We start from the raw sequence: 23,863 nt of genomic DNA on the forward strand, positions 1-23,863 counted from the left end.
TTTTTTAAGATGGACACATCACTACAGGGAGATAGCTCTTTAAAAATCATCTAAATGTTTTATCATTCTATTGCTACCGAAATATCAAGCTTCTAAATGATAAAATTCGATTCTGTCAAACAGTATATCAAATTTCTTCGATAAAGTGTGTGGTTCAATGTTTCTTTTAATTTTCTATATTTTGTAAATATATTTATGAAATTAGACGAGCCAAATTATTTTTAGGAAATGACTTTGTTACTATCTTAAATATAATACAGTTTGATTCTAGTTTTCTTGAGAAAAAAAGGCAAGTTTTTTTTTATAGGTATGTATCTAACATTTGAAATATGTGATAACATTTAATATCTGTTGACTCACATAGTATACTAATAAAAAATAACTATTTCTTTATCAAATATGTATACATATAATAATTTTAAAGACCTGAAAAAATGAAATGCAAATTTGTCAAATGGGTCACACTTAAACATGTAGGCGATGATGTAAAAAACTTAGAAAAAAAACCAATTCTGATTCTAATTAAGTTGTTTTGAGTATTATAAAAATGCTTTAGATCGGCACTGTAACGACTTTAGTAATAACATAACAATTTCAGACTGTGAGAATAGACTGTAAAATTAATATGGTTAATAATAAAATATTAAATTCAACTGACAGCAATATGACCAATATAGAGTAATTACTGTATGCACTTGTGAGCAACTTATGGTAGTGCATCATTTATAACTAAAAACAATGAATTCCATAGATAATTATTAGATTTTGCAAAAACCGTGCTTATAAACATATGTAATGTTGTAATCATGTTACGTAATCTCGTAAAGGTATGCGATTCGTTTATAATGAGCTCGATGTAAAAGCTTTGGTTTAAAACATAATACAGGAAATTGGGAGAATTATAGTTTATTGACATTTTTATTCGTTCCTATTGATTTCATAGATACTATGATTATGTAAAATATTGGTGTATAATAAATTGCAAAAAATGCTGCATTTCAATTTCATTGAAAGGATTATCTTTATATTATAGTTATATAATCCGTTAAAGGCATTTGGACAATAGCAAGTTTGCAACCTTGCACTTTTCTGTCACCCAATGATATAGGAACATAAAAGCCATTACACATTTTTTAAAAGTAAAACAATGTATTAACATATTTGTGTTTTTTTCAAAGTACAGATTCCTGTATTCATTTACCAAGTCAATACACATATACAAAACCTCTATCCGATCTTTAGGGGGTTTTGTTTGTCTTTTAAAAAAAAAATTAAGTAATAGATCAAGAAAACGTCATGATTTTAGATTTGTTGTCCCTTTCTTTCTTTACATGACTAGGCATGCAAATGTACCGTTTGTCTCTTCTTTCATACACAACTGGTATAGCTAGTCTATGTTAAGGTATCGTTTTGATCTTTATATTTTTCACAATTAACCATGGAATTTCCCCTTCATTACATAACTGATCACACACTTGATTCAACTGTCTGTTTTTACATTAATAATGACATTTAAGAATATTATTTACAAGACGGATCGTCCAATGATATAATCTAACTTTCATACACAACTGATCAGATTCTAACATTACGGTAGCCGAACAACACGAAAACTAGTAGAATAATAAATGTTATACTGGATGACACGTCGCCCAGGTTAAAAATGTGTCAATTGGATGTTGTCAAGGAAACAACAGCATCGATTTTATCAGGTGTCCCCAGGAATTTCAAACGGTATGATACTGTTGCCTTTATTTACACTACAGATAATTCAATATACTGTTGATACACATTGACAGAACTGATTCTCTAAACCCATTGTACCTATCGTCCATTACACAACTAGTTATCTTGTACCGATTATCAGGTTCTCTGTATATTGATATTGTAACATATCTACTGCATGTCACAATATGAAACGCTATGTCGAGCGAACGCAGTGTACGAGTTAATAAAAAGGCTTCATGATGTGTCAAGCAGCTCATAAGGAACAATATTAATAAGCAATCAATCGTTTTATCGAATTGTTCTTGCGCATTTTGCATAATATAAACAAGTGTTTTCCTGGTTCATTAGGAAACTACAAGTTGGATTGATAAGTTCGTGTCAAACTTATAAATGTCACTTTATATATTATAACGTCACTAATATATATAACGTCACATAGTCGTGATGTGCAATTTCAAAAAGAGCTGAGCATAGTGATACAGGTAGTTTGACGACCGATAATTGACTTTTATCTTATAAGGCTACGAGTATGTTAGATGGATGTAAATTAATATATTAGATTTACGACCAGTTATTATCTATATACTTCTAATTGGTTGTTTCTATATACATATTTCTTTATAAATGTGCATTTTATAGACTTTTTGAAAATAACTTTTAGAATGTAATGATTGAACATGACGAAATTTAGACTGTAAACTCATTCATTAGGACGCGCGCGTCACTGATGAGTATTTTGTAGACGAAACGCGCGTCTGGCGGAGATACAAAATTTGGTCCTGGTATCTATGAGTTTATTGACATTTATGTGTTCCCGAAGAGAATCTCGATGTGATATCTGTTCGCAGTTCACGTGCTCATTGTTTTTGAATTTATCTTCCACGCGATGCTAAAGACCGAAAGTCAGGAAAACTCAAATATAAAGCATTGATAATCAATCCTAAATGTCTATATATGACGGTCACAACTTTTAAATGTCAACTTTTATTGAATGACTTGCACCCTTAGCTCTAAGACACCATATACATAATGATATGACTAGGAAATTTTTTACTCTACATGTAATTGGTTTTCCGTATTCATTTGACAATAAAAAAATAAACGGAAGAACATTTAACATTTCCTTACCGTTTGGCGTACCGCGCTTCTAAAAGTCCGACTTCTTTTCAATCGAGTTGATTCGTTCAGTAATACATTCTCAGTTGAAATTTTAGTATTATGATTGCTGTTATCGTCAGTATTACGATTAACACTATCAAAACTCTCAACTTTCCACCATAAGGCATTATTACAATAAAGTAAAATAAAAAATCCAAAGTAAAGCCCAAACATCAAAATGTATAAAACCCGGATATGAACCGATGTGTTTACTTCCATTTTTTCAGCCATGACAATGTCCATCTATGTAACTGAAAATCTCTTTATTAACCGGTTATCTCCCCAATTATTGACTATCTTAATTTGAGAACAATATCAGTAATTAGACTCAATTTAGACCACTTACCCTCCCGATAACTTAATCAATCTGGAGTATATAATTACCCCATAGTAATACAATATCAGGTCATATTGTTATCAAAATTATTTACGCGATAAGTGTCAAAATTCATTTTTCTTGTTTGCATTAACATACCTGTAATAACCAAACTGAATTGTAATGACAATAGCAATGTAAGGTTCGTGTTTCCTTACCAGGGATGGGCCATAGGTTATGGACATTGTATCATTTTTACTTATGAAGCGGAAGACTTCCGATAGTGTTCATTTAGTTTCACCGTATGTATAATTACACACAATAAAATTGAGAATGGAATGGTTTGGTTTGGTTTGAATTGGGACGATAAAATCTGAGTTTTATATATATTTGAAAAACACAACAAACCATCTATAGGAACGTTTACGAACCGAAACAAGGTGGCTTGCTGTAAGGCACACATTGTTTCCGTATGACAGTCAACACTTCCCACCTTTCAACTAAGTAGACTTATTATTAACTTATTTTGATGTGAGTGTCCATGACGTATTTGTCATGCGTATATCTATATTGAGTTTATTCGCATCGATACACTTTTTAAATTTGGTTTACTCCTGCAAAAAAGTATGGCTGAATAATTGATTGAACTTTCATTATTCTTCGCCAAGCAGATATCCTGTCAAACTATACAAATACTTAAGTCTTATTATTAATTAATGGAAATTAAAAGTACTGTCATACTAGTGGGACATTTGAACCTGTTAAGACTACCACATGCATTGTGCCATATCAAAACTAAGTCATTTAATCGAAAATATATTCAATAAAGGAATGTTCAAAGAGATTTCTGGAAAACAGAAGAATGTATTTGAACATTTTTTACATTTAACCTGTCCAAAGACAACAGATGGGCGAAAGAAAAGCAGAGGGACAGTCAAACTCATAGATCGAATATAAACTGATAACGCCATGGCTTAAAATGAAAAAAGGCAAACAGAAAAATACTAGTAAATAAGACACAACATAGAAAACTAAAGACCAAGGAACACGAACCCCATCAAAAACTGGGGGTGATTTACGTTTTCCGAAAGTCACAGAATCATGAAATGGGGTCAAAGATTTTTTTTAAAAAGGAATCTTAAAATTTTCCAAGTGTAAACGGATATAAATTAGACTTTACATGAATATCTCAATTATTGTTAAAATAAATTCCGATACCAAACTCTCTAAATGACTTAATAAATCTGGTTAATGCAGTTTTATATAATATGTATGTATCGCTACCTTTTTTATTGGCAATTATATGTAAGATAAAAAAAATAATACAGTGAAACATCAAATAAAGACATGCAACCGTTAATGAATAAAGATGAATTGTGTAAGTCCCTACAGACTTTGTCCTTGTTTCCTTAATGCCAGTCAGGAAATATTGTAAAACTATACACGTTTTGTTTGATGTGATCACGAAGCATTTAGATTGGTTCCTGGCAAGGCTGTTTGTTGATTGAACCTAATAATTGGCAGAAATCAACCATCACCGTTAACGTCGTCCGCTCCTTCTGAACCTGGTAATTGATGCTTTAAGCCATGCTGCTTCCTGTATTAGCTCTCGATGATCGCCTTCGTTATGTTTGTTATGAAAAACAAGATTTGTTATCGGGGCGAAGAAATGGCATCTAAATGAAATATACTGAAGCACTGTCTAATGAATAGTTTGTAATTTGCAACTGTTGGAAAAGGAAAGAAACCAATAAATTCACCCACTGATGATTTGAACACATGAAGTGGAAATATTCTCAATATATTTTCTCAAGTATAATAATGAATGTCTATTTGATAGTACATTTACTACTAAACTGAAATCTGTCAATACACATCAAACTTCCTATCCAGAAGTTTGATTACTTTTTACTATACTAACAGCGATTTGTAAAATATAAAAAGTGATGTGCCTTTCTCAGCGACGCTTACGATTAAACCGATACGTGAATGGAATCGGTTTTAAATTGGGCACCAGTATTGTCACAAAGAGTCTGTAATATCGCATCATGCAACTTAGCAAAAATAGTTTCAGACGTTTAAAATTCGGACTATAATTTTGAGCATAACGCCGTCGTGAATACGTAACGTTCTTTCTTCACATATTTGATCTCTTTCGAGATTAGTTTTGTTAAGACAGGGAATATGTCTTGAGCGAATGATCGTAGTTTTAATTTATACTAGATGTCAAAAAGGTCCCATGTGCAAGTCTGTCGATTGTTAGCCTTAGTCTTAATCTTTCGCGTCTAAGATAATATAGGTAAAAATTCTCTTCAATTCGTATTTAACCTTTTTTACTTCGAACGTCACTGATGAGTCTCTTTGTTGTTTAAGGCTGGGGTTCACAATTTTAATCCTTGTATCAATGATATTAAGGTTATATACTGTTCATGTTTATTATTTTTTTAGGACAGTTGTAACGTATTACGTGGTGACTTTATTTGTCTTACACCCGCCCCCTTTTCATGAACACATTTAATAGGAATTCTCATTTCATAGTTTAGAGCTTGAAAAATATTACTGCATTACTTTTTTTTGTGCAAAAGAGGTGCGGATCTGAACGGCAATATTTGTTTATCTAAATAATGTTCGAGGAAAATGTAACAATTGAAAATGATGTCATCTCTAAATTTCACGTCAATGCGTTAAAAGCCACATAATATTTGTAAAATTTCACAGATAGCTGACAGAAATTTTTAATTATTTATGTTTTGTGATGTTATTTCGTTTGAAATAGAATATTTATGTAAATTTGTGCTGATGGTTGTATGATTGTTAGGATTTACTATTAGATACAAGCGATAACAGTGTATTATGAATATTGGTGATATCATACATTTAATCTTTCAGATCTTTGTAAAATTCATGTTCTATGATCATTATCAGATATGTGTAATCCCAAGTGATGTCTATATTATCATGGTTGATTGATTGATTGTTGGTTGTTTAGAGTCCATGTATTGTAAAGGGTTTGATGGATGATTTATCACGTTCAGTCTGATTTCCATGTTACACAGAACCAACATAGTTATCCAAGACAAAAACCTCTTCTTGTTTGCATATTACCAATATGAACTAACGGAAGGGCGGTATAAATGACCTATATGCCAATTTGTATAGGATGTAAAGTATTTAGAGCTTTACATAGTGTGTGAGCATAAACATTTTGGTTACGATAGTCGTATCTGAACACGGAAATCAAAGAATCAAAATTCTGCATTTGTTATTTTGAGCACAAATAGTTTACTACAAGAACTAAATAAAGTTTTGTGACCGAAAGCTCAGATTTTGTTTAAGACTATACGGTGTCTTATTTATATATTTGTCGTGAGGTTGCTGTCTAATGGAGGTTTGTCAGTACCAACTTAATGATTGGAAGCTTCCAAGTAAATATTTCTTTTTATTTTCATGTGCAGGTAGTATGAACAATTGTAGTTTATCATGTTTCTTCAATGTGAATTGTTTATAAAATACACATTTGAAATTGAAATTTCAGAGTTTAAACATTTTTATCTTTCATTTAACATGTTTGATCCCGTACGCGATTATTTGGAACCATTGGATGTGACACACACAGTAAATGTTATAATTACAATGTAACTTTATAAATGACATTTAATAGAATCATGAATTTGCAAAGTAGGGTATCACTTCCTGATTACGATTTCCTTTACAAATAAAACAGCTGTATTTAGAAGTTCCATCATTCAAAGGTTTACTAGTCAACATTCGGTATTGTCGAGATATAAAGTTTCCAAATAAATGAAATCATTAGAATTTATACTTGTTGAGATGTGTAGTATTACTCAAATATCTTAAAAGGTTTATAGCCGTTCTAATGATTCCTCCATCATTAATAGCAGGAATAAACTGTTGAAACTAGATACAGACTTTCATTTTCAAATATATCATTAAGAAATTTTATCAATAATTTGATTAATGAACTATTTTGATATCCAAACAGTAAAATTATTCTGACTTCCGACGGATGTATTATTTTATTAAGCAAACTTAAAATGCTATTAAAAAATAATATAACATGTACATTTTGCAAATGAGCTCGTTTGTGTAAAATGCACAAGTTAGGGTAGTAAATTGGTATTATATTACCCAATTGAGACATCTGACGCCTAGTTTTAATGCGTTTCATACCGAATGTTTCGCTGTTTATCTCATTTGACTCAATAACAACTTATGATTTTTTTCTTTATTTACCACATTTGGTTGCGTTCATATTTTACAAAACATGTTCTATCAATTTTGATTTTTTTTAACTTAACATTTTAAACATTGTTAACGGTACACGCTGAAGCTAGAGAGAACACAAGTAAATTTAACATTTAATTAACTTCAAAATTTGGTACCATTTTTTGTTTGTTTTCGAGCTGATTTAATTGACACTTAAATTATTGAGGTAACTCTGAAAGAAAGATATCTTTTCAAATTAATTTGAGATGAAGAACAGCAGTATAACCACTGTTTCGTTGCTATGTTTGTACTAATCGCTTTGTATATACTGATTCTGCGTCATGGGCATACTTTGTTGATCTTTGTTTTTATAGATATGTATGATATGAGTTGGATGTAGATATATATGATATGAGTTGGATGTAGATATATATTATATGAGTCGAATAAACAGCCCTTTTAGATGCTGCAAATGAAAGTTGCAAACCATAAAAACTAAACCGAATATCAGAATAAATTATGGCTCGAATGTCCTTTGGGATGCCCTTTTTTTAGAGTACACAACTTTAATTTCCGACTTAATGACTTTAATGAATATTATAGTGTGTTTAATGTACGTTTTATTAATAAAATGGTAATTATTTATTAACAGATACAACTGTGCTAACACCTTTTACAGAATGCATAGAAACATTGCCGCCAAAATGCCAGTTGCATGTTAAGACGAACCATTGTTATTCAAGATTAAAAGCATTCCAATCAGCTGGTTTTGAAAAGGCAGGACCTTTTATTTAAGACGTAGATCTCGAGCATGGATGCATCATCATTAGAAGTAATGTTTCTGGAGAAAACAACACAATGAATTGCATCACATACAAGTACAATTATAAATAATTAAGACAAAGAAAAAGCTACAATGATGGTACGAATATTGTCAATATCTGTGTCGGACTAACACATAATGGAGGAACATTATATTTTATAACCATATTACTTAACTACCAACCAACCAATAGTATTGATTGCTAGAAGGCAATAAGACTAATTCTGAATGTATCTTTCAATGAGAAAAATGTCTATTTCGCACGCCTTTATGGTGTCATTTACCGCACAGAAGGCGCGCCTGTATTACTACTGTATTAAAGTTTTAGAAACTTTAATTGTTTATAATTTGTCCAGGGTAGTTAAGAAATAATTTATGTTCCATATGAGTACGAAATCCTTAATTCCCGTACGGTTGAAGGTGGGTGACCAACTTATTAGATATTTTGTGCAGTATAAGATCAAACTTTTTCTCACTTTCGCTCAAAATGTGTTGGAAATGACGATGCCTACATCTTGATCACTTTGGGATGGAAGTCACATGACAGATTCAACTAGTTACTGTATCCCGGAACTGGCGTATTGGTACTCAAATTCACATGTTAGTGAATAGTTGATGTGATATGGTTACCAATGTGTTCAAAATGACATAAGCGGACATAGAGCATCGTACAATATTCAAAAATAAGCAAAATCTATACAGCATAGTCGTTTGTAAAACCTACTATAATAGATTAAAAAAAGAAGATGTGGTATGATTGTCAATCAGACAACCCTCCACTACAGACCAAACAACACAGACATTACCAACTTTAGGTCACCGTACGACCTTCAACAATGAGCAAAGCACATACCGCCTTATCAGCTATAAAAGGCACCGAAATGACAGATGTTCAAACAAGAAAGCTGACGGACTACCGGTAACTTATGCACAAAAAAAATAACCAAAAACAAATATGCAACAACAACCACTGAATAACAGGCTCCTGACTTGGATAGCAATTGTAATAGTACCGGAATTTTGTATACTGGAAAGACTACACAACACCATCACCACACTTAATATATTATCTTACAGTCAAAGGGCAGTAGGACTCCTCACACTAAATTGGGCACTCAAATCAAATATTGATTTGATTCGAGACATCATAGAACACATCGCGGACCTAAGAACTAAAGGGATGGAAATTTGCATCCTATGGACACCAGGACATGCAAATATTCGTATTGGCAAAGCAAGCAGCAGAAGAAGCAACAAAACTCTTGCCAAAAACAACATAATTACCCTTCAAGACGTAAAAAAAGGTGCACACAAGAGTGTCATGCTGAAGTGGCAAAGACGATGGGAATTAAGCAACACAGGAAGAGACCTTTTTGAGATAACACCAAACGTTAAAAACATCCCAATCGTTGACTATCCAACCAAAAAATTCTTCAGCATCTTTATACAACTTAGAACTGGCTACACAACCCTTAACTATTATAAAAAACGCACAGTGCAAAACACCACTGACTTATGCAGCTGTGGAACTAAGGAAACACAACAGCACTACCTCACAGAGTGCCCCAACTACGAGAGTTATAGAGAAGAAATGTACCACCAAATTACAAAAGAAATTGAAATACGCAAAATCAACACATGCACCCTGCTAGGAAGACTAAATCACGAAAACACAGAAGAATATTAACGGAAGTTAGGAATCATTTCGGCCTTTGTTTCAAAAAACAGGACGTTTCGACTTACCCGAACATCTGCAACCTCAATCGTAACAGTAAAAACAAAATTAAAGTACATAGAGGAAAATACATGGAGGAACATACGCATAGGGCGTAACATGCACCAATGAGAAGAGTTGTGCCATAAGATTGAGGATTGAGGATAAGCACATACAACTAGTACCATAATGGATTGCATTCTATAGCTTTCGTGCAGCTATATTACTGTAATACTGTCCAGACAATAAAGTATAACATATATAGTTAACGTTCTCAATTAACCAGCTGAGTCAACGCCATTAGATCAATAGTTATTTACACCTTGGCCTTATGATACCATGTTAAAATGTTTATTTCGTTAGGATAAAAGCGTGCGATTTAATTATGAATTCTCTGTAAAACTTTCTGAATAAGCAATGAAACAGATCCCAATAAGCTATAATAGCCATTGGCGGTTCATGGTCTCGGAACCGACGCAGCTAACCTCAAATCTAAACCGGGATCAAAAAGGAAACAGTCTTATAATAACACTCTAATGTATCTTCAATAATATTTCGTTTCTAAAAAAAAATATTGAATATCATTGAACTATGCAATGTATTATTGTGTTAATTTTTCTTACACCAAAACAAAAAACAACCAAAAAACAAATGAAGGCATTATTTTTTTTATATATATAACATATCATCACAAAATTTGGAATTGAAATGGGGAATGTGTCAAAGAGACCACAAACCATGAAGGCATGCACCAATGGATCTTCAACATAGCGAGAAAAATCCCGCGCCCAGAAGCGAGCTTCAGCTGGTCCTTTATCAACAATTTGTAATATATATATATAAAAGAAGATGTTGTATGATTTCCAATGAGACAACTACCCACAAAAGACCAAAATGACACAGACATTAACAACTATAGGTCATCGTACGGTCTTCTACAATGAGCAAAGCCCATACCGCATAGTCACCTATAAAAGGCCCCGATAAGACAATGAAAAACAATTCAAACGAGAAAACTAACGGCCTTATTTATGTAAAAAAACAAACGGAAAATAAATATGTAACACATAAACAAATGACAACCGCTGAATTTATAGGCTCCTGACTTTGGATAAGCACATTCATAAATAATGTGGCGGGATTAAACATGGTAGCGGGATCCCAACCCTCCCCTAACCTGGGACAGTTGTATAACAGTACAACATAAGAACGAACTATAAAAATCAGTTGAAAAAGGCTTAACTCATCAGATGGACAAAAATACAAGTGGACGTGACCGGGTACTTATACATCCCGACACAAAAAGACACAATGAACAGATCTGAGAGTACTCGCTGTTTTCTGACTGCTAGTTCAAAGCCCCTAACAACTAATGAATAAATCATGCATCTATAGTTCAGTAAAAAGGGACGGCATACTAATCTGTTGACTTGGGACAGGTGACAGCAGGGATATAAAGATTCAGACTGAAACATGTTTTGTGAGATCTCAATCCTCACCCTAAAAGTCTAGCCAATGTAGATATATATATATACATTGTTGGGTTGATGTTTAGACGAGTTGTATATATATATATATATATATATATATATATATATATATATACAACTCGTCTAAACATCAACCCAACAATGTTAGACCTGTAAATTTGCTTTCGCAAATTTTTGGTTCTTCCCTCGCCGGGATTCGAACCCATGCTACTGTGATATCGTGACACCAAATCGCCTGCACTGCAGCCGTCCCGCTAGACCACACGACCACCTGGGCTCTCAAAAAAAGAGCTTTCGGTGGCCATATGTTACCTTTCCACGTCAGTTTTAATCTAGCGGCGTACTACAGTACATGATATATAAGGCATCTTCATTCATACTGTAGTACGCCGCTAGATTAAAACTGACGTGGAAAGGTAACATATGGCCACCGAAAGCTCTTTTTTGAGAGCCCAGGTGGTCGTGTGGTCTAGCGGGACGGCTGCAGTGCAGGCGATTTGGTGTCACGATATCACAGTAGCATGGGTTCGAATCCCGGCGAGGGAAGAACCAAAAATTTGCGAAAGCAAATTTACAGATCTAACATTGTTGGGTTGATGTTTAGACGAGTTGTATATACATTATGTTCACAGCCATGTATCACCATCATTGATGGCGATCCGATGGATACATCTGTTGTAGGGTTGTCACTGACTCAGACGTACTTATGAATATAATTATTTTCTGTGACTGTATCTTACATTAATTTGTAGGGTCCTTTACTATAGATAATTTAGCTGATCTGTAACAATAACATCTTCATGCCTAATATATCATGTACTGTAGTACGCCGCTAGATTAAAACTGACGTGGAAAGGTAACATATGGCCACCGAAAGCTCTTTTTTGAGAGCCCAGGTGGTCGTGTGGTCTAGCGGGACGGCTGCAGTGCAGGCGATTTGGTGTCACGATATCACAGTAGCATGGGTTCGAATCCCGGCGAGGGAAGAACCAAAAATTTGCGAAAGCAAATTTACAGATCTAACATTGTTGGGTTGATGTTTAGACGAGTTGTATATACATTATGTACACAGCCATGTATCACCATCATTGATGGCGATCCGATGGATACATCTGTTGTAGGGTTGTCACTGACTCAGACGTACTTATGAATATAATTATTTTCTGTGACTGTATCTTACATTAATTTGTAGGATCCTTTACTATAGATAATTTAGCTGATCTGTAACAATAACATCTTCATGCCTAATATATCATGTACTGTAGTACGCCGCTAGATTAAAACTGACGTGGAAAGGTAACATATGGCCACCGAAAGCTCTTTTTTGAGAGCCCAGGTGGTCGTGTGGTCTAGCGGGACGGCTGCAGTGCAGGCGATTTGGTGTCACGATATCACAGTAGCATGGATTCGAATCCCGGCGAGGGAAGAACCAAAAATTTGCGAAAGCAAATTTACAGATCTAACATTGTTGGGTTGATGTTTAGACGAGTTGTATATACATTATGTACACAGCCATGTATCACCATCATTGATGGCGATCCGATGGATACATCTGTTGTAGGGTTGTCACTGACTCAGACGTACTTATGAATATAATTATTTTCTGTGACTGTATCTTACATTAATTTGTAGGATCCTTTACTATAGATAATTTAGCTGATCTGTAACAATAACATCTTCATGCCTAATATATCATGTACTGTAGTACGCCGCTAGATTAAAACTGACGTGGAAAGGTAACATATGGCCACCGAAAGCTCTTTTTTGAGAGCCCAGGTGGTCGTGTGGTCTAGCGGGACGGCTGCAGTGCAGGCGATTTGGTGTCACGATATCACAGTAGCATGGGTTCGAATCCCGGCGAGGGAAGAACCAAAAATTTGCCTAAGCAAATTTACAGATCTAACATTGTTGGGTTGATGTTTAGACGAGTTGTATATATATATATATATATAACAACAGTGGACTACGATGCCTAAAAGCTTTATTTCAATATTAACTAACATGTCACTTTGACACATCATTTACATTTCTCAAGCTACACAGTTCGACTGCTTTTTAACGTAGAAGTTTTTTCCGAATGGTAGGGTTCAATAACATATTTTAGTAATTGAATATGTTTCGGACACGTAAATGTAAAACTCTTCTTTGAATGAATTTCGTATTTAAATTCCAATATAATTATCTTAATATGTAATTGTCATAATGTCTGTCAGATAGCTTAAACCATTATCAACAATTCAAACAACTCACCTTGTTAGCTATTCATCTAGTAATAAGTATTATAATTTAAAAAAAAGGAGACAAAAACCTCCTCTTTTTTCGAAATATGAAATTTGCTACTGTAACTAAAATGTCAAAATACTGGATGCTTTTTTGTGCTCTTTTATACAAGTATGGAAAAAAAACTAAATGTTTTAAAGATTGGATGTGAAATGAACAGTACTCCTCAGATTTCAGTTATGAGCTTTTTAATAAAACATTTGCGCTTTTTTGAATTGACATTTGCAATTAGTTTTGAGTAGCCGCATATATATATAGTTGCCTCTTGTGTTCAAGGCAAAAGAGCGCAAACGTCCTACGCTCGAGTTCTGCGAACCCTACATTGTATTTTATACATTGTTTATGTGTTTACTTTCTGAATATTCATGAACTATTTGCTACTGGACGTAAAACCATATAATCAATATTATTGACTATCAATATGGATGAAGTTTGCCTAACTATATTAATTGTTGTAAGTAAAAATACTTTGTATACGTGTATTACATAAACGAATTGTTAGAGGAAACATACAATTTTTTTTAACAATAATAATGAAAAAGAAGATGCGGTATAGCCAATGAGACAACGACAATGTACTGTTACGTGATTTAAAACAAACCTTGATAAACCTAACGATAAACCTGGAGAGAAGCCTTAAGAAAACGTTATGTCATAAATAATGTAAGCCATTCCTGCATGGCAATGTAACCTTAAAGTAAATGGAGTTTTATCTGCCCTACTGAGAGTGGTATTAATAAGATTGTACATGCCATATAATAGACACGCAAACTAGATCTTTACGAGGTAAGTACAGAAATCAAGGCCAAGATAAAGTACAAATTGATCAGGTAAAACATGTGACATTTCTGTACTGTGGGACTATTTGATTCTTGTTAAAATTTGCTTATTATATAAGAGAACAATTTATGAAAATTAAAAGTTAAGACAATACGACCATATCCGTTATTTGTATAGTAATCATTTGAAAATTTCTTAATAGACGCCCATTAATTTTGTTACCAATTTACAAACATGATAAATCTTAATTAGGAGAAATTATGGCGTTAATGTCAAGAAATGAAGTTAAGTGAACATAAAAAGATTGTCGTAGGATGAAATGATAGAAAAATCGAAGAAACTGATCATAGCTCATAGACATAATTATAAATGGATGAGAGCAGACGAACTTTCATACATTTTGATATAAAACGTATCTTGTGTATGACGACTTATCAGTCGGAAACCAGGTTGAAATAGAACAAAAGAATCGAAGCTCTTTCAGTATTAGAGAAGGCGATAAATGTTTACTGTATTGTTTACTATACTGACAAATTTTTAAAAGTTAATAGAAACAAACAAAATTGCAATTTTCTTCTCAACAACGATGTGTTTTATTTTAAAAACACCATTTCCATAAGTTTTCAATTTATCTAGTTCATAGTTAACCAGAAGAATTATATATCAAGTCGACGGCATGGGTATCTTTCAAGTTGGATGACAAAAATTCATAACCCCCGATTTAAAATTTTTTTTTACCACGGACGGAAAACATATCAATCTTTTAGTTCGGTAATTTTCGTGTCTGCCCTTCCATTATGTGACTGAAGAAAAAAATCCAAAAACATGGGTAACAATTGTATCGGAAAGAGTAAATCGTACAAAGTAAGAATATTTCATACATCGTCTCGCTTCAGATTCTATAATTTTTATATATTAAAGCTACAGGTTGACGTTATAACACAATAAAAACCCTAGTACTAAAAGATGAAATATATGGGTCAAGTGAAATACCTATCTAATGAGTCACAAAAACAGAGAAGGTGTGTTCGAATAGCTATTTTTTTTACTGAAAGTACTTGACGACAGTCTTTCAAGTTGGATGATGAAAATGCATATCTTCGAAAAAAAAATTGTGTGTGATAACTAGAGTGTATAGACGGTACGCACAGTATTGGTGAACCCTTCTAGTTCCGCGTTTTTTCTTCCTAATTTGAGCATGTCTTTTAGAATAAATGAAAACTGGTATGATATGTATTGTCTAAAAGACTATAGTTTTATAGTAATATCTTTGAAATAATAAAATTATAACATAAAATTAAATCAAATAACCCTAAAGGGAAAAAAACGTCAAAAAATATGAGCGTAACTTGTAACATGGAAATTGAGTTTATTTAGTTATTTGAATCAGAATATCTTATTTTTGCACGCAAATTAGTGGGAAATGCTATACGAAATTTCAGCACAATTCGCTACGACGTCGCATCCGACGTTTTGGGCATTTTTTTCAAATATGCGAGTAAGAAGATGCATTGAAATGTTCAAAAGACACATGTAAAAAGACATATGAAATAGGAGATAAAAATTACAATGGATTCTACGGTCAGAAATTTTATAGAATGCCATTATATGTAAACGAAAAAAAAACATATATTCTTAATGTGCTTTTAATACCATTTACAAATAGTACAAAAATATGGTTTGGAAGTGGAATTTTCGAATCGAATTTTAACTTTTTGCTTGTCTAGTCCATTTTGTTACCGTGTGCTAATTGCACTAATTATGTACGTTTCCGTAAAGATGTTGTACATTCGAACTTAAATATAAATCAATTGTGTACCTTATTCTTGAATTTATGCATTGTTTTCGTAATGTGTTTTTAGAAGTCTTTCTCACATAAAAAGAATTTTGAATAAATAATGAAAGACACAAAAATAATCGAAAATCGAAATGTCTAGTCTGATTTGTTACCGTGCAATCTTGTAACGTTTTTCCGTGATTTTCAACGTAACGTTTATTTTGTCATTTTAATTTTTTTCTGCATAAACTACGTTCTTGTAGGCCAAAACAAATTTAATCACCACTGAAAGAATAAGATTAGATAAAGAAAGAAAGGAAAAAAGAAGAACAGAACAAAAACCGGGATGCTAAGATTTAGATGCAAACGTTAACACAGGCTTCAATAACGTTCTCTGAACGTTCCGTCGATGAACATTTCTGACGTTACAAACGTAGCACCAATACTGTGCGTAACGTCATAGTCTTCATACACTAAAAAAATCTAGTCTACCCTTCCACGAAATATTAAATTAGAATTTTTTTAAATGTTTTATGATTTTTCGAAAAATCCACCTGACAACCGATCAGACAATAGTTTTAAGTTGAATCAAAGCAGACAAGATTATTAACTGATGCTCATTAGCTAGTTAATACATTTGTCTTTAAAAATACAACTGCCATATAAGAATCGTAATGGTGCAATGTGGATAAATTTATCGGTTTCCAAGAGCAAAATTTGGTAGCGCGTCATCCCTACAATGGCTTCCGTTTCTACGATTGTGAAAAATGAACTGGCGTAATGGGGAGATAATTTTAACGAAGTAGGATCCTGACTGTTATTGAGGTATATACATTATGATAAAACAAGAACTCATTCACAAAAAGAGGAAAGAATAAACACCACAACACACTTTAATCTGGTGGTAATCTATTTTACATAAATATTTGTTCCCCCTTTTTAGTAACTTCTTTAAAATTTACCAGTATTAATACTATATGTATATGAACGTGTATAACGTTATTATTTTATTACACACGCTACACACTTTCCGGTTGCTTAGAAAAAAATGCAGGTGACCTTGATATGGTTTTGAAGGACAGATACGAGTGTTAATAGTATGAATGGCTTTCTAGTAAAATTTAAAGATATATTTTGTTTTTTTCATGAAAAAACTTTTTGGTTTACAGCCAATGAAACAAGAAAGTAATCTTGTCCCAAGTCAGGAGCCTGTTAATCAGTGGTTGTCGTTTGTTTTTGTGTTACATATTTGTTTTTCGTTTATTTTTTTTTCATAAATAAAGCCGTTAGTTTTCTCGATTGCATTGTTTTACATTGTCTTATCGGGGCCTTTTATAGCTGACTATGCGGTATGGGCTTTGCTCATTGTTGAAGGCCGTACGGTGACCTATAGTTGTTAATGTCTGTGTCATTGTGGTCTTTTGTGGATAGTTGTCTCATTGGCAATCATACAACATCTTCTTTTTTTATATTTGAAAAATTATCTCCTTTGAATTTATTGCCCTATTTAAAAAAGATCGTCCGATACTTTAAAGTAACTTGTTTTGAAATAACACCCTTTTTATCTTCACATTAAATTGTTTGAAATTGCAAACAACATTGATTACCTCTTAACCGCCCGAATCCTCTGCTGGTGGGATATTAACAGGCGTCTGTCGTGTAGTCAAATCAATTCTACAACACTCGTGTTGACGACATACCTAACATTATATATTTATGAATATACATTTATATCAAATCTTACATGTTAATGACATTGATTGTTCTTACCGTTCAATGCCCTTTTATCAACTTGTGTTATACTACAGATGATTTCATGGGTGGCACTAGGACGGCAACATTCCACCGATCAGCGGGGATACCGTAACTAGCTTCAGAACCATGCTTTTATAAATTATGTGCTATGTTTATTTCTTGTTAGAGTAAACATTAATTCTGTTTAAAGCCTGTCTTTGCAATTTTCACACGGTGTGTTCTAATGATACGGCTTTTGTTCTAAGGGAGGTTAGATAAAACTGTTTCACCTAACTACATGTTGTGCCTGTATCAAGTCAGAGTATAAGAACCTTGTCTTGTTGCTTTCCCTTGTTTGTGCGTCTATCACGAGTTAATTGGCCGTAATGATAACCGTTTCACAGAAGATATCGGATATATTTCTTGTGTCGTATTTATAACCCTGTTCCCTTTTCACGAAACGTGACCTACCGAATTAAATTATTAACCGGGTTTGTATTATCATGAACAACACGAGGGATGCCTCATGTGAAGCAGGATCTTATATCATTCTGCTTACCCTTTCGAAGCACCTGAGACCACCCGCATTTTTTGGTTGGGTTTGTGTTGCTTTGTCTTAGTTTTCCATGTTGTGTCTTGTGTACTATTATATTTCTGTTTGTCTTCTTTTTCTTTTTTAGCCATGACGTTGTCAGTTTATTTTCGATCTATGATTTTGAATGTACCTCTCGCTCCTTTCGTCCTCCTTTATCAGTAGGAGTTGACTGTTGGTTTGGACTGTTTTCATATATTTCCTATTTCTCTAAATGACTTTGTATTTGTTGCTTTCGGTCAAATAGCAAAAGCGTTAATACTAGAATTTGCAATAAAGGAAGTTATAGGGGCTTTAAAAATTGTGGGCGGTTTAGAGACAATTTTGGTGTGTAATTTAAAAACAAAGGTGTTTAAGTATTATCTGAAATTCAGTAAAATATTATGCAGGTCATCATTGTACATAACTATCTAAGCAGTTGTCAATCCAGTTTTCTAACATGTGAGACAGTTCTCTTCAAAGGAGGTCTTGACCTAAAAGTATCAAGACAGATCGAAAATGACTGTAAAATGACGTATTCTACGTTTACCAGGCTTACAGTTTAACACGCACAATTTGCGGTTTTGCCAAACAGAAGATGAAAGTGAACCTTAAAATTTTGTATATTCACTTAGGCTACTCATCAACATAAGTATAAAGTTTTCCATGATACTTTACTGATAATAAATTGCATGTGCCGGTCGAACGACATCGACATTAAAGAGTCTTAACTTTAGAGTTGATGCACATGTTCTATAATGACCGGAGCATAAAAAGTAAAATCACAAAAATACTGAACTTAGAGGAAAATCAATTCGGAAAGTCCATAATCACATGGCAAAATCAAATAACAAAACGCATAAAAACGAATGGACAAGAACTGTCATATTCCTGACTTGGTACAGGCATTTTCAAATGTAGAAAATAAACGGGACTATATTGCAAACAATATTAATGCTGAAACAATTAAGTTTAGCGTCAAGCTTTGAAACTATACTTCAAACCGTAGCGTATTTCACTGTTTAACATTTCTCTGTCGTCAACGTCTAACAGATATATCTATTAAAATTGATGACATGCTGCCTGTCTGACGTTTCTCGTTCACCTTTATTCTGACGAAGATATTCAATTTCTTTCCAGCAGTGTACGTGTTAAGAACATTTTTATATCCCAATGGAGAAATAGGTTTGAAACATTACTTCTCTACTATAAACTGTGAACCTTCAATTTTGGGAAGACTCGACTTCTCATTTTGTAAATTAATATCCCTTGAGTTAATTTACTTCATTACAAGGTCAACAGAACTAACTATGTTTACATTTAACTAAGAAAGTTACAACGTTAAAAAGAACGTTGTTCTTTGACCTTTTTCTGAGACAACTACTTAATGTGTTTTCAGTAGTACAGGTACACCTGTTAACAACGTTGTTAATATCCCAAGGGAGAGATATGTTTAAAACATTATTTCTGCAATTATCACCTATACACAGAAAGACTGAACTGTCAAGGTTGCTCGGCTTCTTAGACCACAAATTAGTTTCCCTTGATTTAATTTACCTTATTTCAAGGTCAATACAACTATCTTGTTTTTGTCTTTTCATTAATAAGAACAATAAATTTAACGAATAAAGTCACACAACTTTATTAAGTATAGAGAATTGAGTCTTCCTAACAAAACTTGGTTAAGTATATAGAATTTAGAGTTTTAACATTTTTGAAGGGCAGAAAATAGCCCAAGGCCACCAATGGGTCTTCAACACAGTAGGAAAATTCTGCATCAGAAGCGGATTCTGCTGGCTCCTAATCAGAAATGTGTAATAGTTTATCTCAGTCAAAATGGTTGTCACACTTAACTCAAAAACATATAAATGAACTTAAAAAACAAACATACAAGTCTAACAAAGGTCAGAATCTCCTGAATTTAGACAGGCGCAAAAATGCGACGGAGTTCAACATATTTTGTAATATTGCAACCCTCCTCCTGTTTACCTTTAGCCCATGTAGAATTATCAAACACACGACAATACGCAAAGTAAAACTCATCTTTAATATTTGATTTGTTTAACATTTCAAATAATTCAATATTTAATTCCATCTTACCTCTTTATATGATCGAAAGCTCCCCCTTTTTTGTCGATGTATCCTGTGATTAGAATGTTTAATCTGGAAGTCTTCATGATCAAAATGTAAGTAATTAAGAGAGGCACATGACTGATATGAAATTCCAACAAGGTAAAGGCAAAGTACACAGAGTGCAACATTTAAACTCAGAGAAAAATAAATAATTTTTAAATGCAGGTATAAATTCCATTTGACTTTTTCGGTTGCGTTGTCTGACGAGCACATCTTCCAAACAAATTCATTGCTTCCAATAACTTTTAAATTTCTACCTATAACTTCAATTCACGTGTAATAATCAATGATTTAAAATATATATAAGTATCAAAAGTTTTTCTCTCGTAAATCGAATAGATATTTTTTCCCCTCTCAAATATAAAGTACTTTGTTTTATCTCTCGACTATATCAATGTACAAGTATGGTTCGAAGGAAGCAGTTACACAATCGTCTGATAGTTAAGACAATAATCCATCGCATCATTGATCTCGTCAAGTATCTAGCTTGTACGGGAATAACGTGAGAAAGCCAATGTATCTTTTATATTGTATGCCTACTAAGGCTATTGATGTTTGTTGATTAAAGGTAAAAAAGGAAATGGTAATTGGAGGCGATTGATCAATGCAGTGGGAATGAAATACATAATAGTCAAGACAAACTTTCATAGTTTATTTTTGATTTCTTAATAGGATCACGTTTCAGCACATGCTATAGTATCTGTATTAACCATATTTGAACGTAAAAATTTAGTAAAATTCACAAGTGATTAAACTGTGCCATTTTAAAAAATTGTCACTTAAATACAACATTATTTGTTTCAAAATGACAAAGATAATTTTATTATGTCTTATTTTCGTGAGTAAATAAGTTAAAGTAAAATAAAAAAAGACTTATCAAAGATACTAGGTTTATATTTTTGTACACCAGACGCGCATTTCCTTTACAATATAATCATCAGTGACGCTTGAGTAAGAATTTTTAGTGCCTAATAAAGACATAAAGAAGTTGAAGAGCATTAATGATAGAACAAATATCAGAAGGAGTTGGCCAAATACAAAGCAGATTAAAGGGTTTGCCAAATACAGCGCAGACTAAAGGGTTGGCCAAATACAGAGAAGATTAAAGGGTTGGCCAAATGAAGCGAAGATTAAAGGGTTGGCCAAATACAGAGCAGATTAAAGAGTTGGCCAAATACAGAGCAGATGAAAGGGTTGGCCAAATACAGAGCAGATTAAAGGGTTGGCCAAATAAAGCGAAGATTAAAGGGTTGGCCAAATACAGAGCAGATTAAAGAGTTGGCCAAATACAGAGCAGATTAAAGGGTTGGCCAAATACAGAGCAGATTAAAGAGTTGGCCAAATACAGAGCAGATTAAAGGGTTGGCCAAATACAGAGAAGATTAAAGGGTTGGCCAAATACAGAGCAGATTAAAGAGTTGGCCAAATACAGAGAAGATTAAAGGGTTGGCCAAATACAGCGAAGATTAAAGGGTTGGCCAAATATAGCGAAGATTAAAGGGTTGACCAAAGCTTATCTATTCCTAGGGGAGGAAATCATGTTCATCAAACAATAATATTATGCACATGTAGAAACTAACAGTGACAAGAAAAACAATAACGAATATACACACCTATTGATTAAGATATCAAAATTAAACCTCTAGTTTGAGACAAGAAAAAGGTAAATTATTTGAAAAGCTGAATGATATTTACTAGTTAGAAGTTTAAGTCGTATAGTAATAAAACAATTGCTCGTTTCATACTCATATAATTTATGATACATGCAGTTAACACTTTTTCATTTAACTTATTAATATTGTTGGTTACTAATCGCCCAGTTCCGACTAGAACTTGTTTATTCGAGACAATTCACCTGAGAGGAAAGCGGAACACCCGAATGGTAAATGGGAACTTTTTACTGCTTCTTAGAACAAGAGAGTAAGTAGAACAGAAGTATAGAACGATTCCATTGCAACTTGCAACTCTCTAACATTAATTTCAAATTCTTAAACGCACATAGATTTTTCCTTTACGACGCATTGGATTTTACACTCCCATTTTGGTAGAATTTGCTGCGTATTTAAATTATATATTCGACCAACCTAATCGACCCAACCCTTCAATATTAACGGTTAATGCTGTCGGTATAGGAATAACGATTTTTTTCAGTTATTTGATGAAATCATTTTAAAAAAGCACTTTGACACCTGGATGCTAAATCATACGCAAATCAAACATTTTGGATTATATTTCCATGCGGGTTTAGAAAACTCCACTTCTTCCATTTCCGGATTTCGATTTTCATCGTATAATGCGTTTAGAACTCTTAAAATTCCAAAGTCAACTATTCGTCGAAAAACTACATTTGAAAACTTGAGACTCAACATAAGTATATTTTTGATTTTTTTCTATAAATTTAGAAAAATGACATGTCTATGATTTGATAGGAATAAAAGCTTAAGAGAATGCATATTGGGTAAAAAAAATCGCATACTAGCTAATATATATACTTACTCCGTAACTCAGTAAAAATCAATATGCCATATGCTGGGACTTTCCATTTAGAATTTCCCTCGGAGTTCTGTATGTTTGTTTGTTTACTTTTTACAAGATTGTGAAAGGTGTAGGTCCAGTAAGGTCCGATATTGGCCTCGAATTTCAAGTTCATCTGACAAAAGATTTCGGACACTTTCTAAACACTTAAGTGTCTATTTCAGTTGCTTCAATTAGTTTCTTTGAAAAATTTTAACTGGGTTGGTCATTTAAAACGCTCCTATCAAGCTTAAATTGGACGAATCCATCAAATATGCCAAAACATGTCACTTTTCAGATGATTTTTGTCAAAAATGAAAGTGGCCGCAATCGTGTTCATCCTCAACCTTTACATATGTTATGTGGTATCATCAAATACAACTTGCATTCCAATATAAAGAATGAACACGAATGCGGCCAGTTTCATTTAAGACGGAAACCGTCTAAAATTTAACTAAATCGCCACAATTATGAAAAATTCAGTTATTTAGCATGACTTAACGATGTTAATACTCGATAAATGTGTATTGGTTTGTAAAACACAGCCCATATTTATGGAGTAGAGTCATTCTCCTTTGCAATAAATAGCTAAAACTTTACATTTTAACAATTTTGTAA

General features: G+C 33.1%; 1 protein-coding gene across 4 annotated transcripts in view; it reads right to left on the reverse strand.

The window, feature by feature from the left end:
• LOC134716255 (collagen alpha-1(XXV) chain-like) overlaps positions 1 to 21,266 on the reverse strand; it is a 51,191-nt gene extending 29,925 nt beyond the window's left edge. For 3 of the 4 annotated variants that reach the window (XM_063579135.1, XM_063579134.1, XM_063579136.1), the window contains exon 1: positions 2,857 to 3,132. In XM_063579135.1, the coding sequence (XP_063435205.1) occupies positions 2,857 to 3,129 (273 nt within the window). In that variant the 5' untranslated portion in view covers positions 3,130 to 3,132. Of the gene's footprint in view, positions 1 to 2,856; positions 3,133 to 20,698 lie in introns of those variants that run through there. The other variant, XM_063579133.1, reaches the window with a different exon arrangement.
• Positions 21,267 to 23,863: the final 2,597 nt, after the last annotated feature.

The sequence above is a fragment of the Mytilus trossulus genome, chromosome 4, assembly GCF_036588685.1.
Source record: "Mytilus trossulus isolate FHL-02 chromosome 4, PNRI_Mtr1.1.1.hap1, whole genome shotgun sequence".
Classification (NCBI taxonomy): Eukaryota; Metazoa; Mollusca; class Bivalvia; order Mytilida; family Mytilidae; genus Mytilus; species Mytilus trossulus.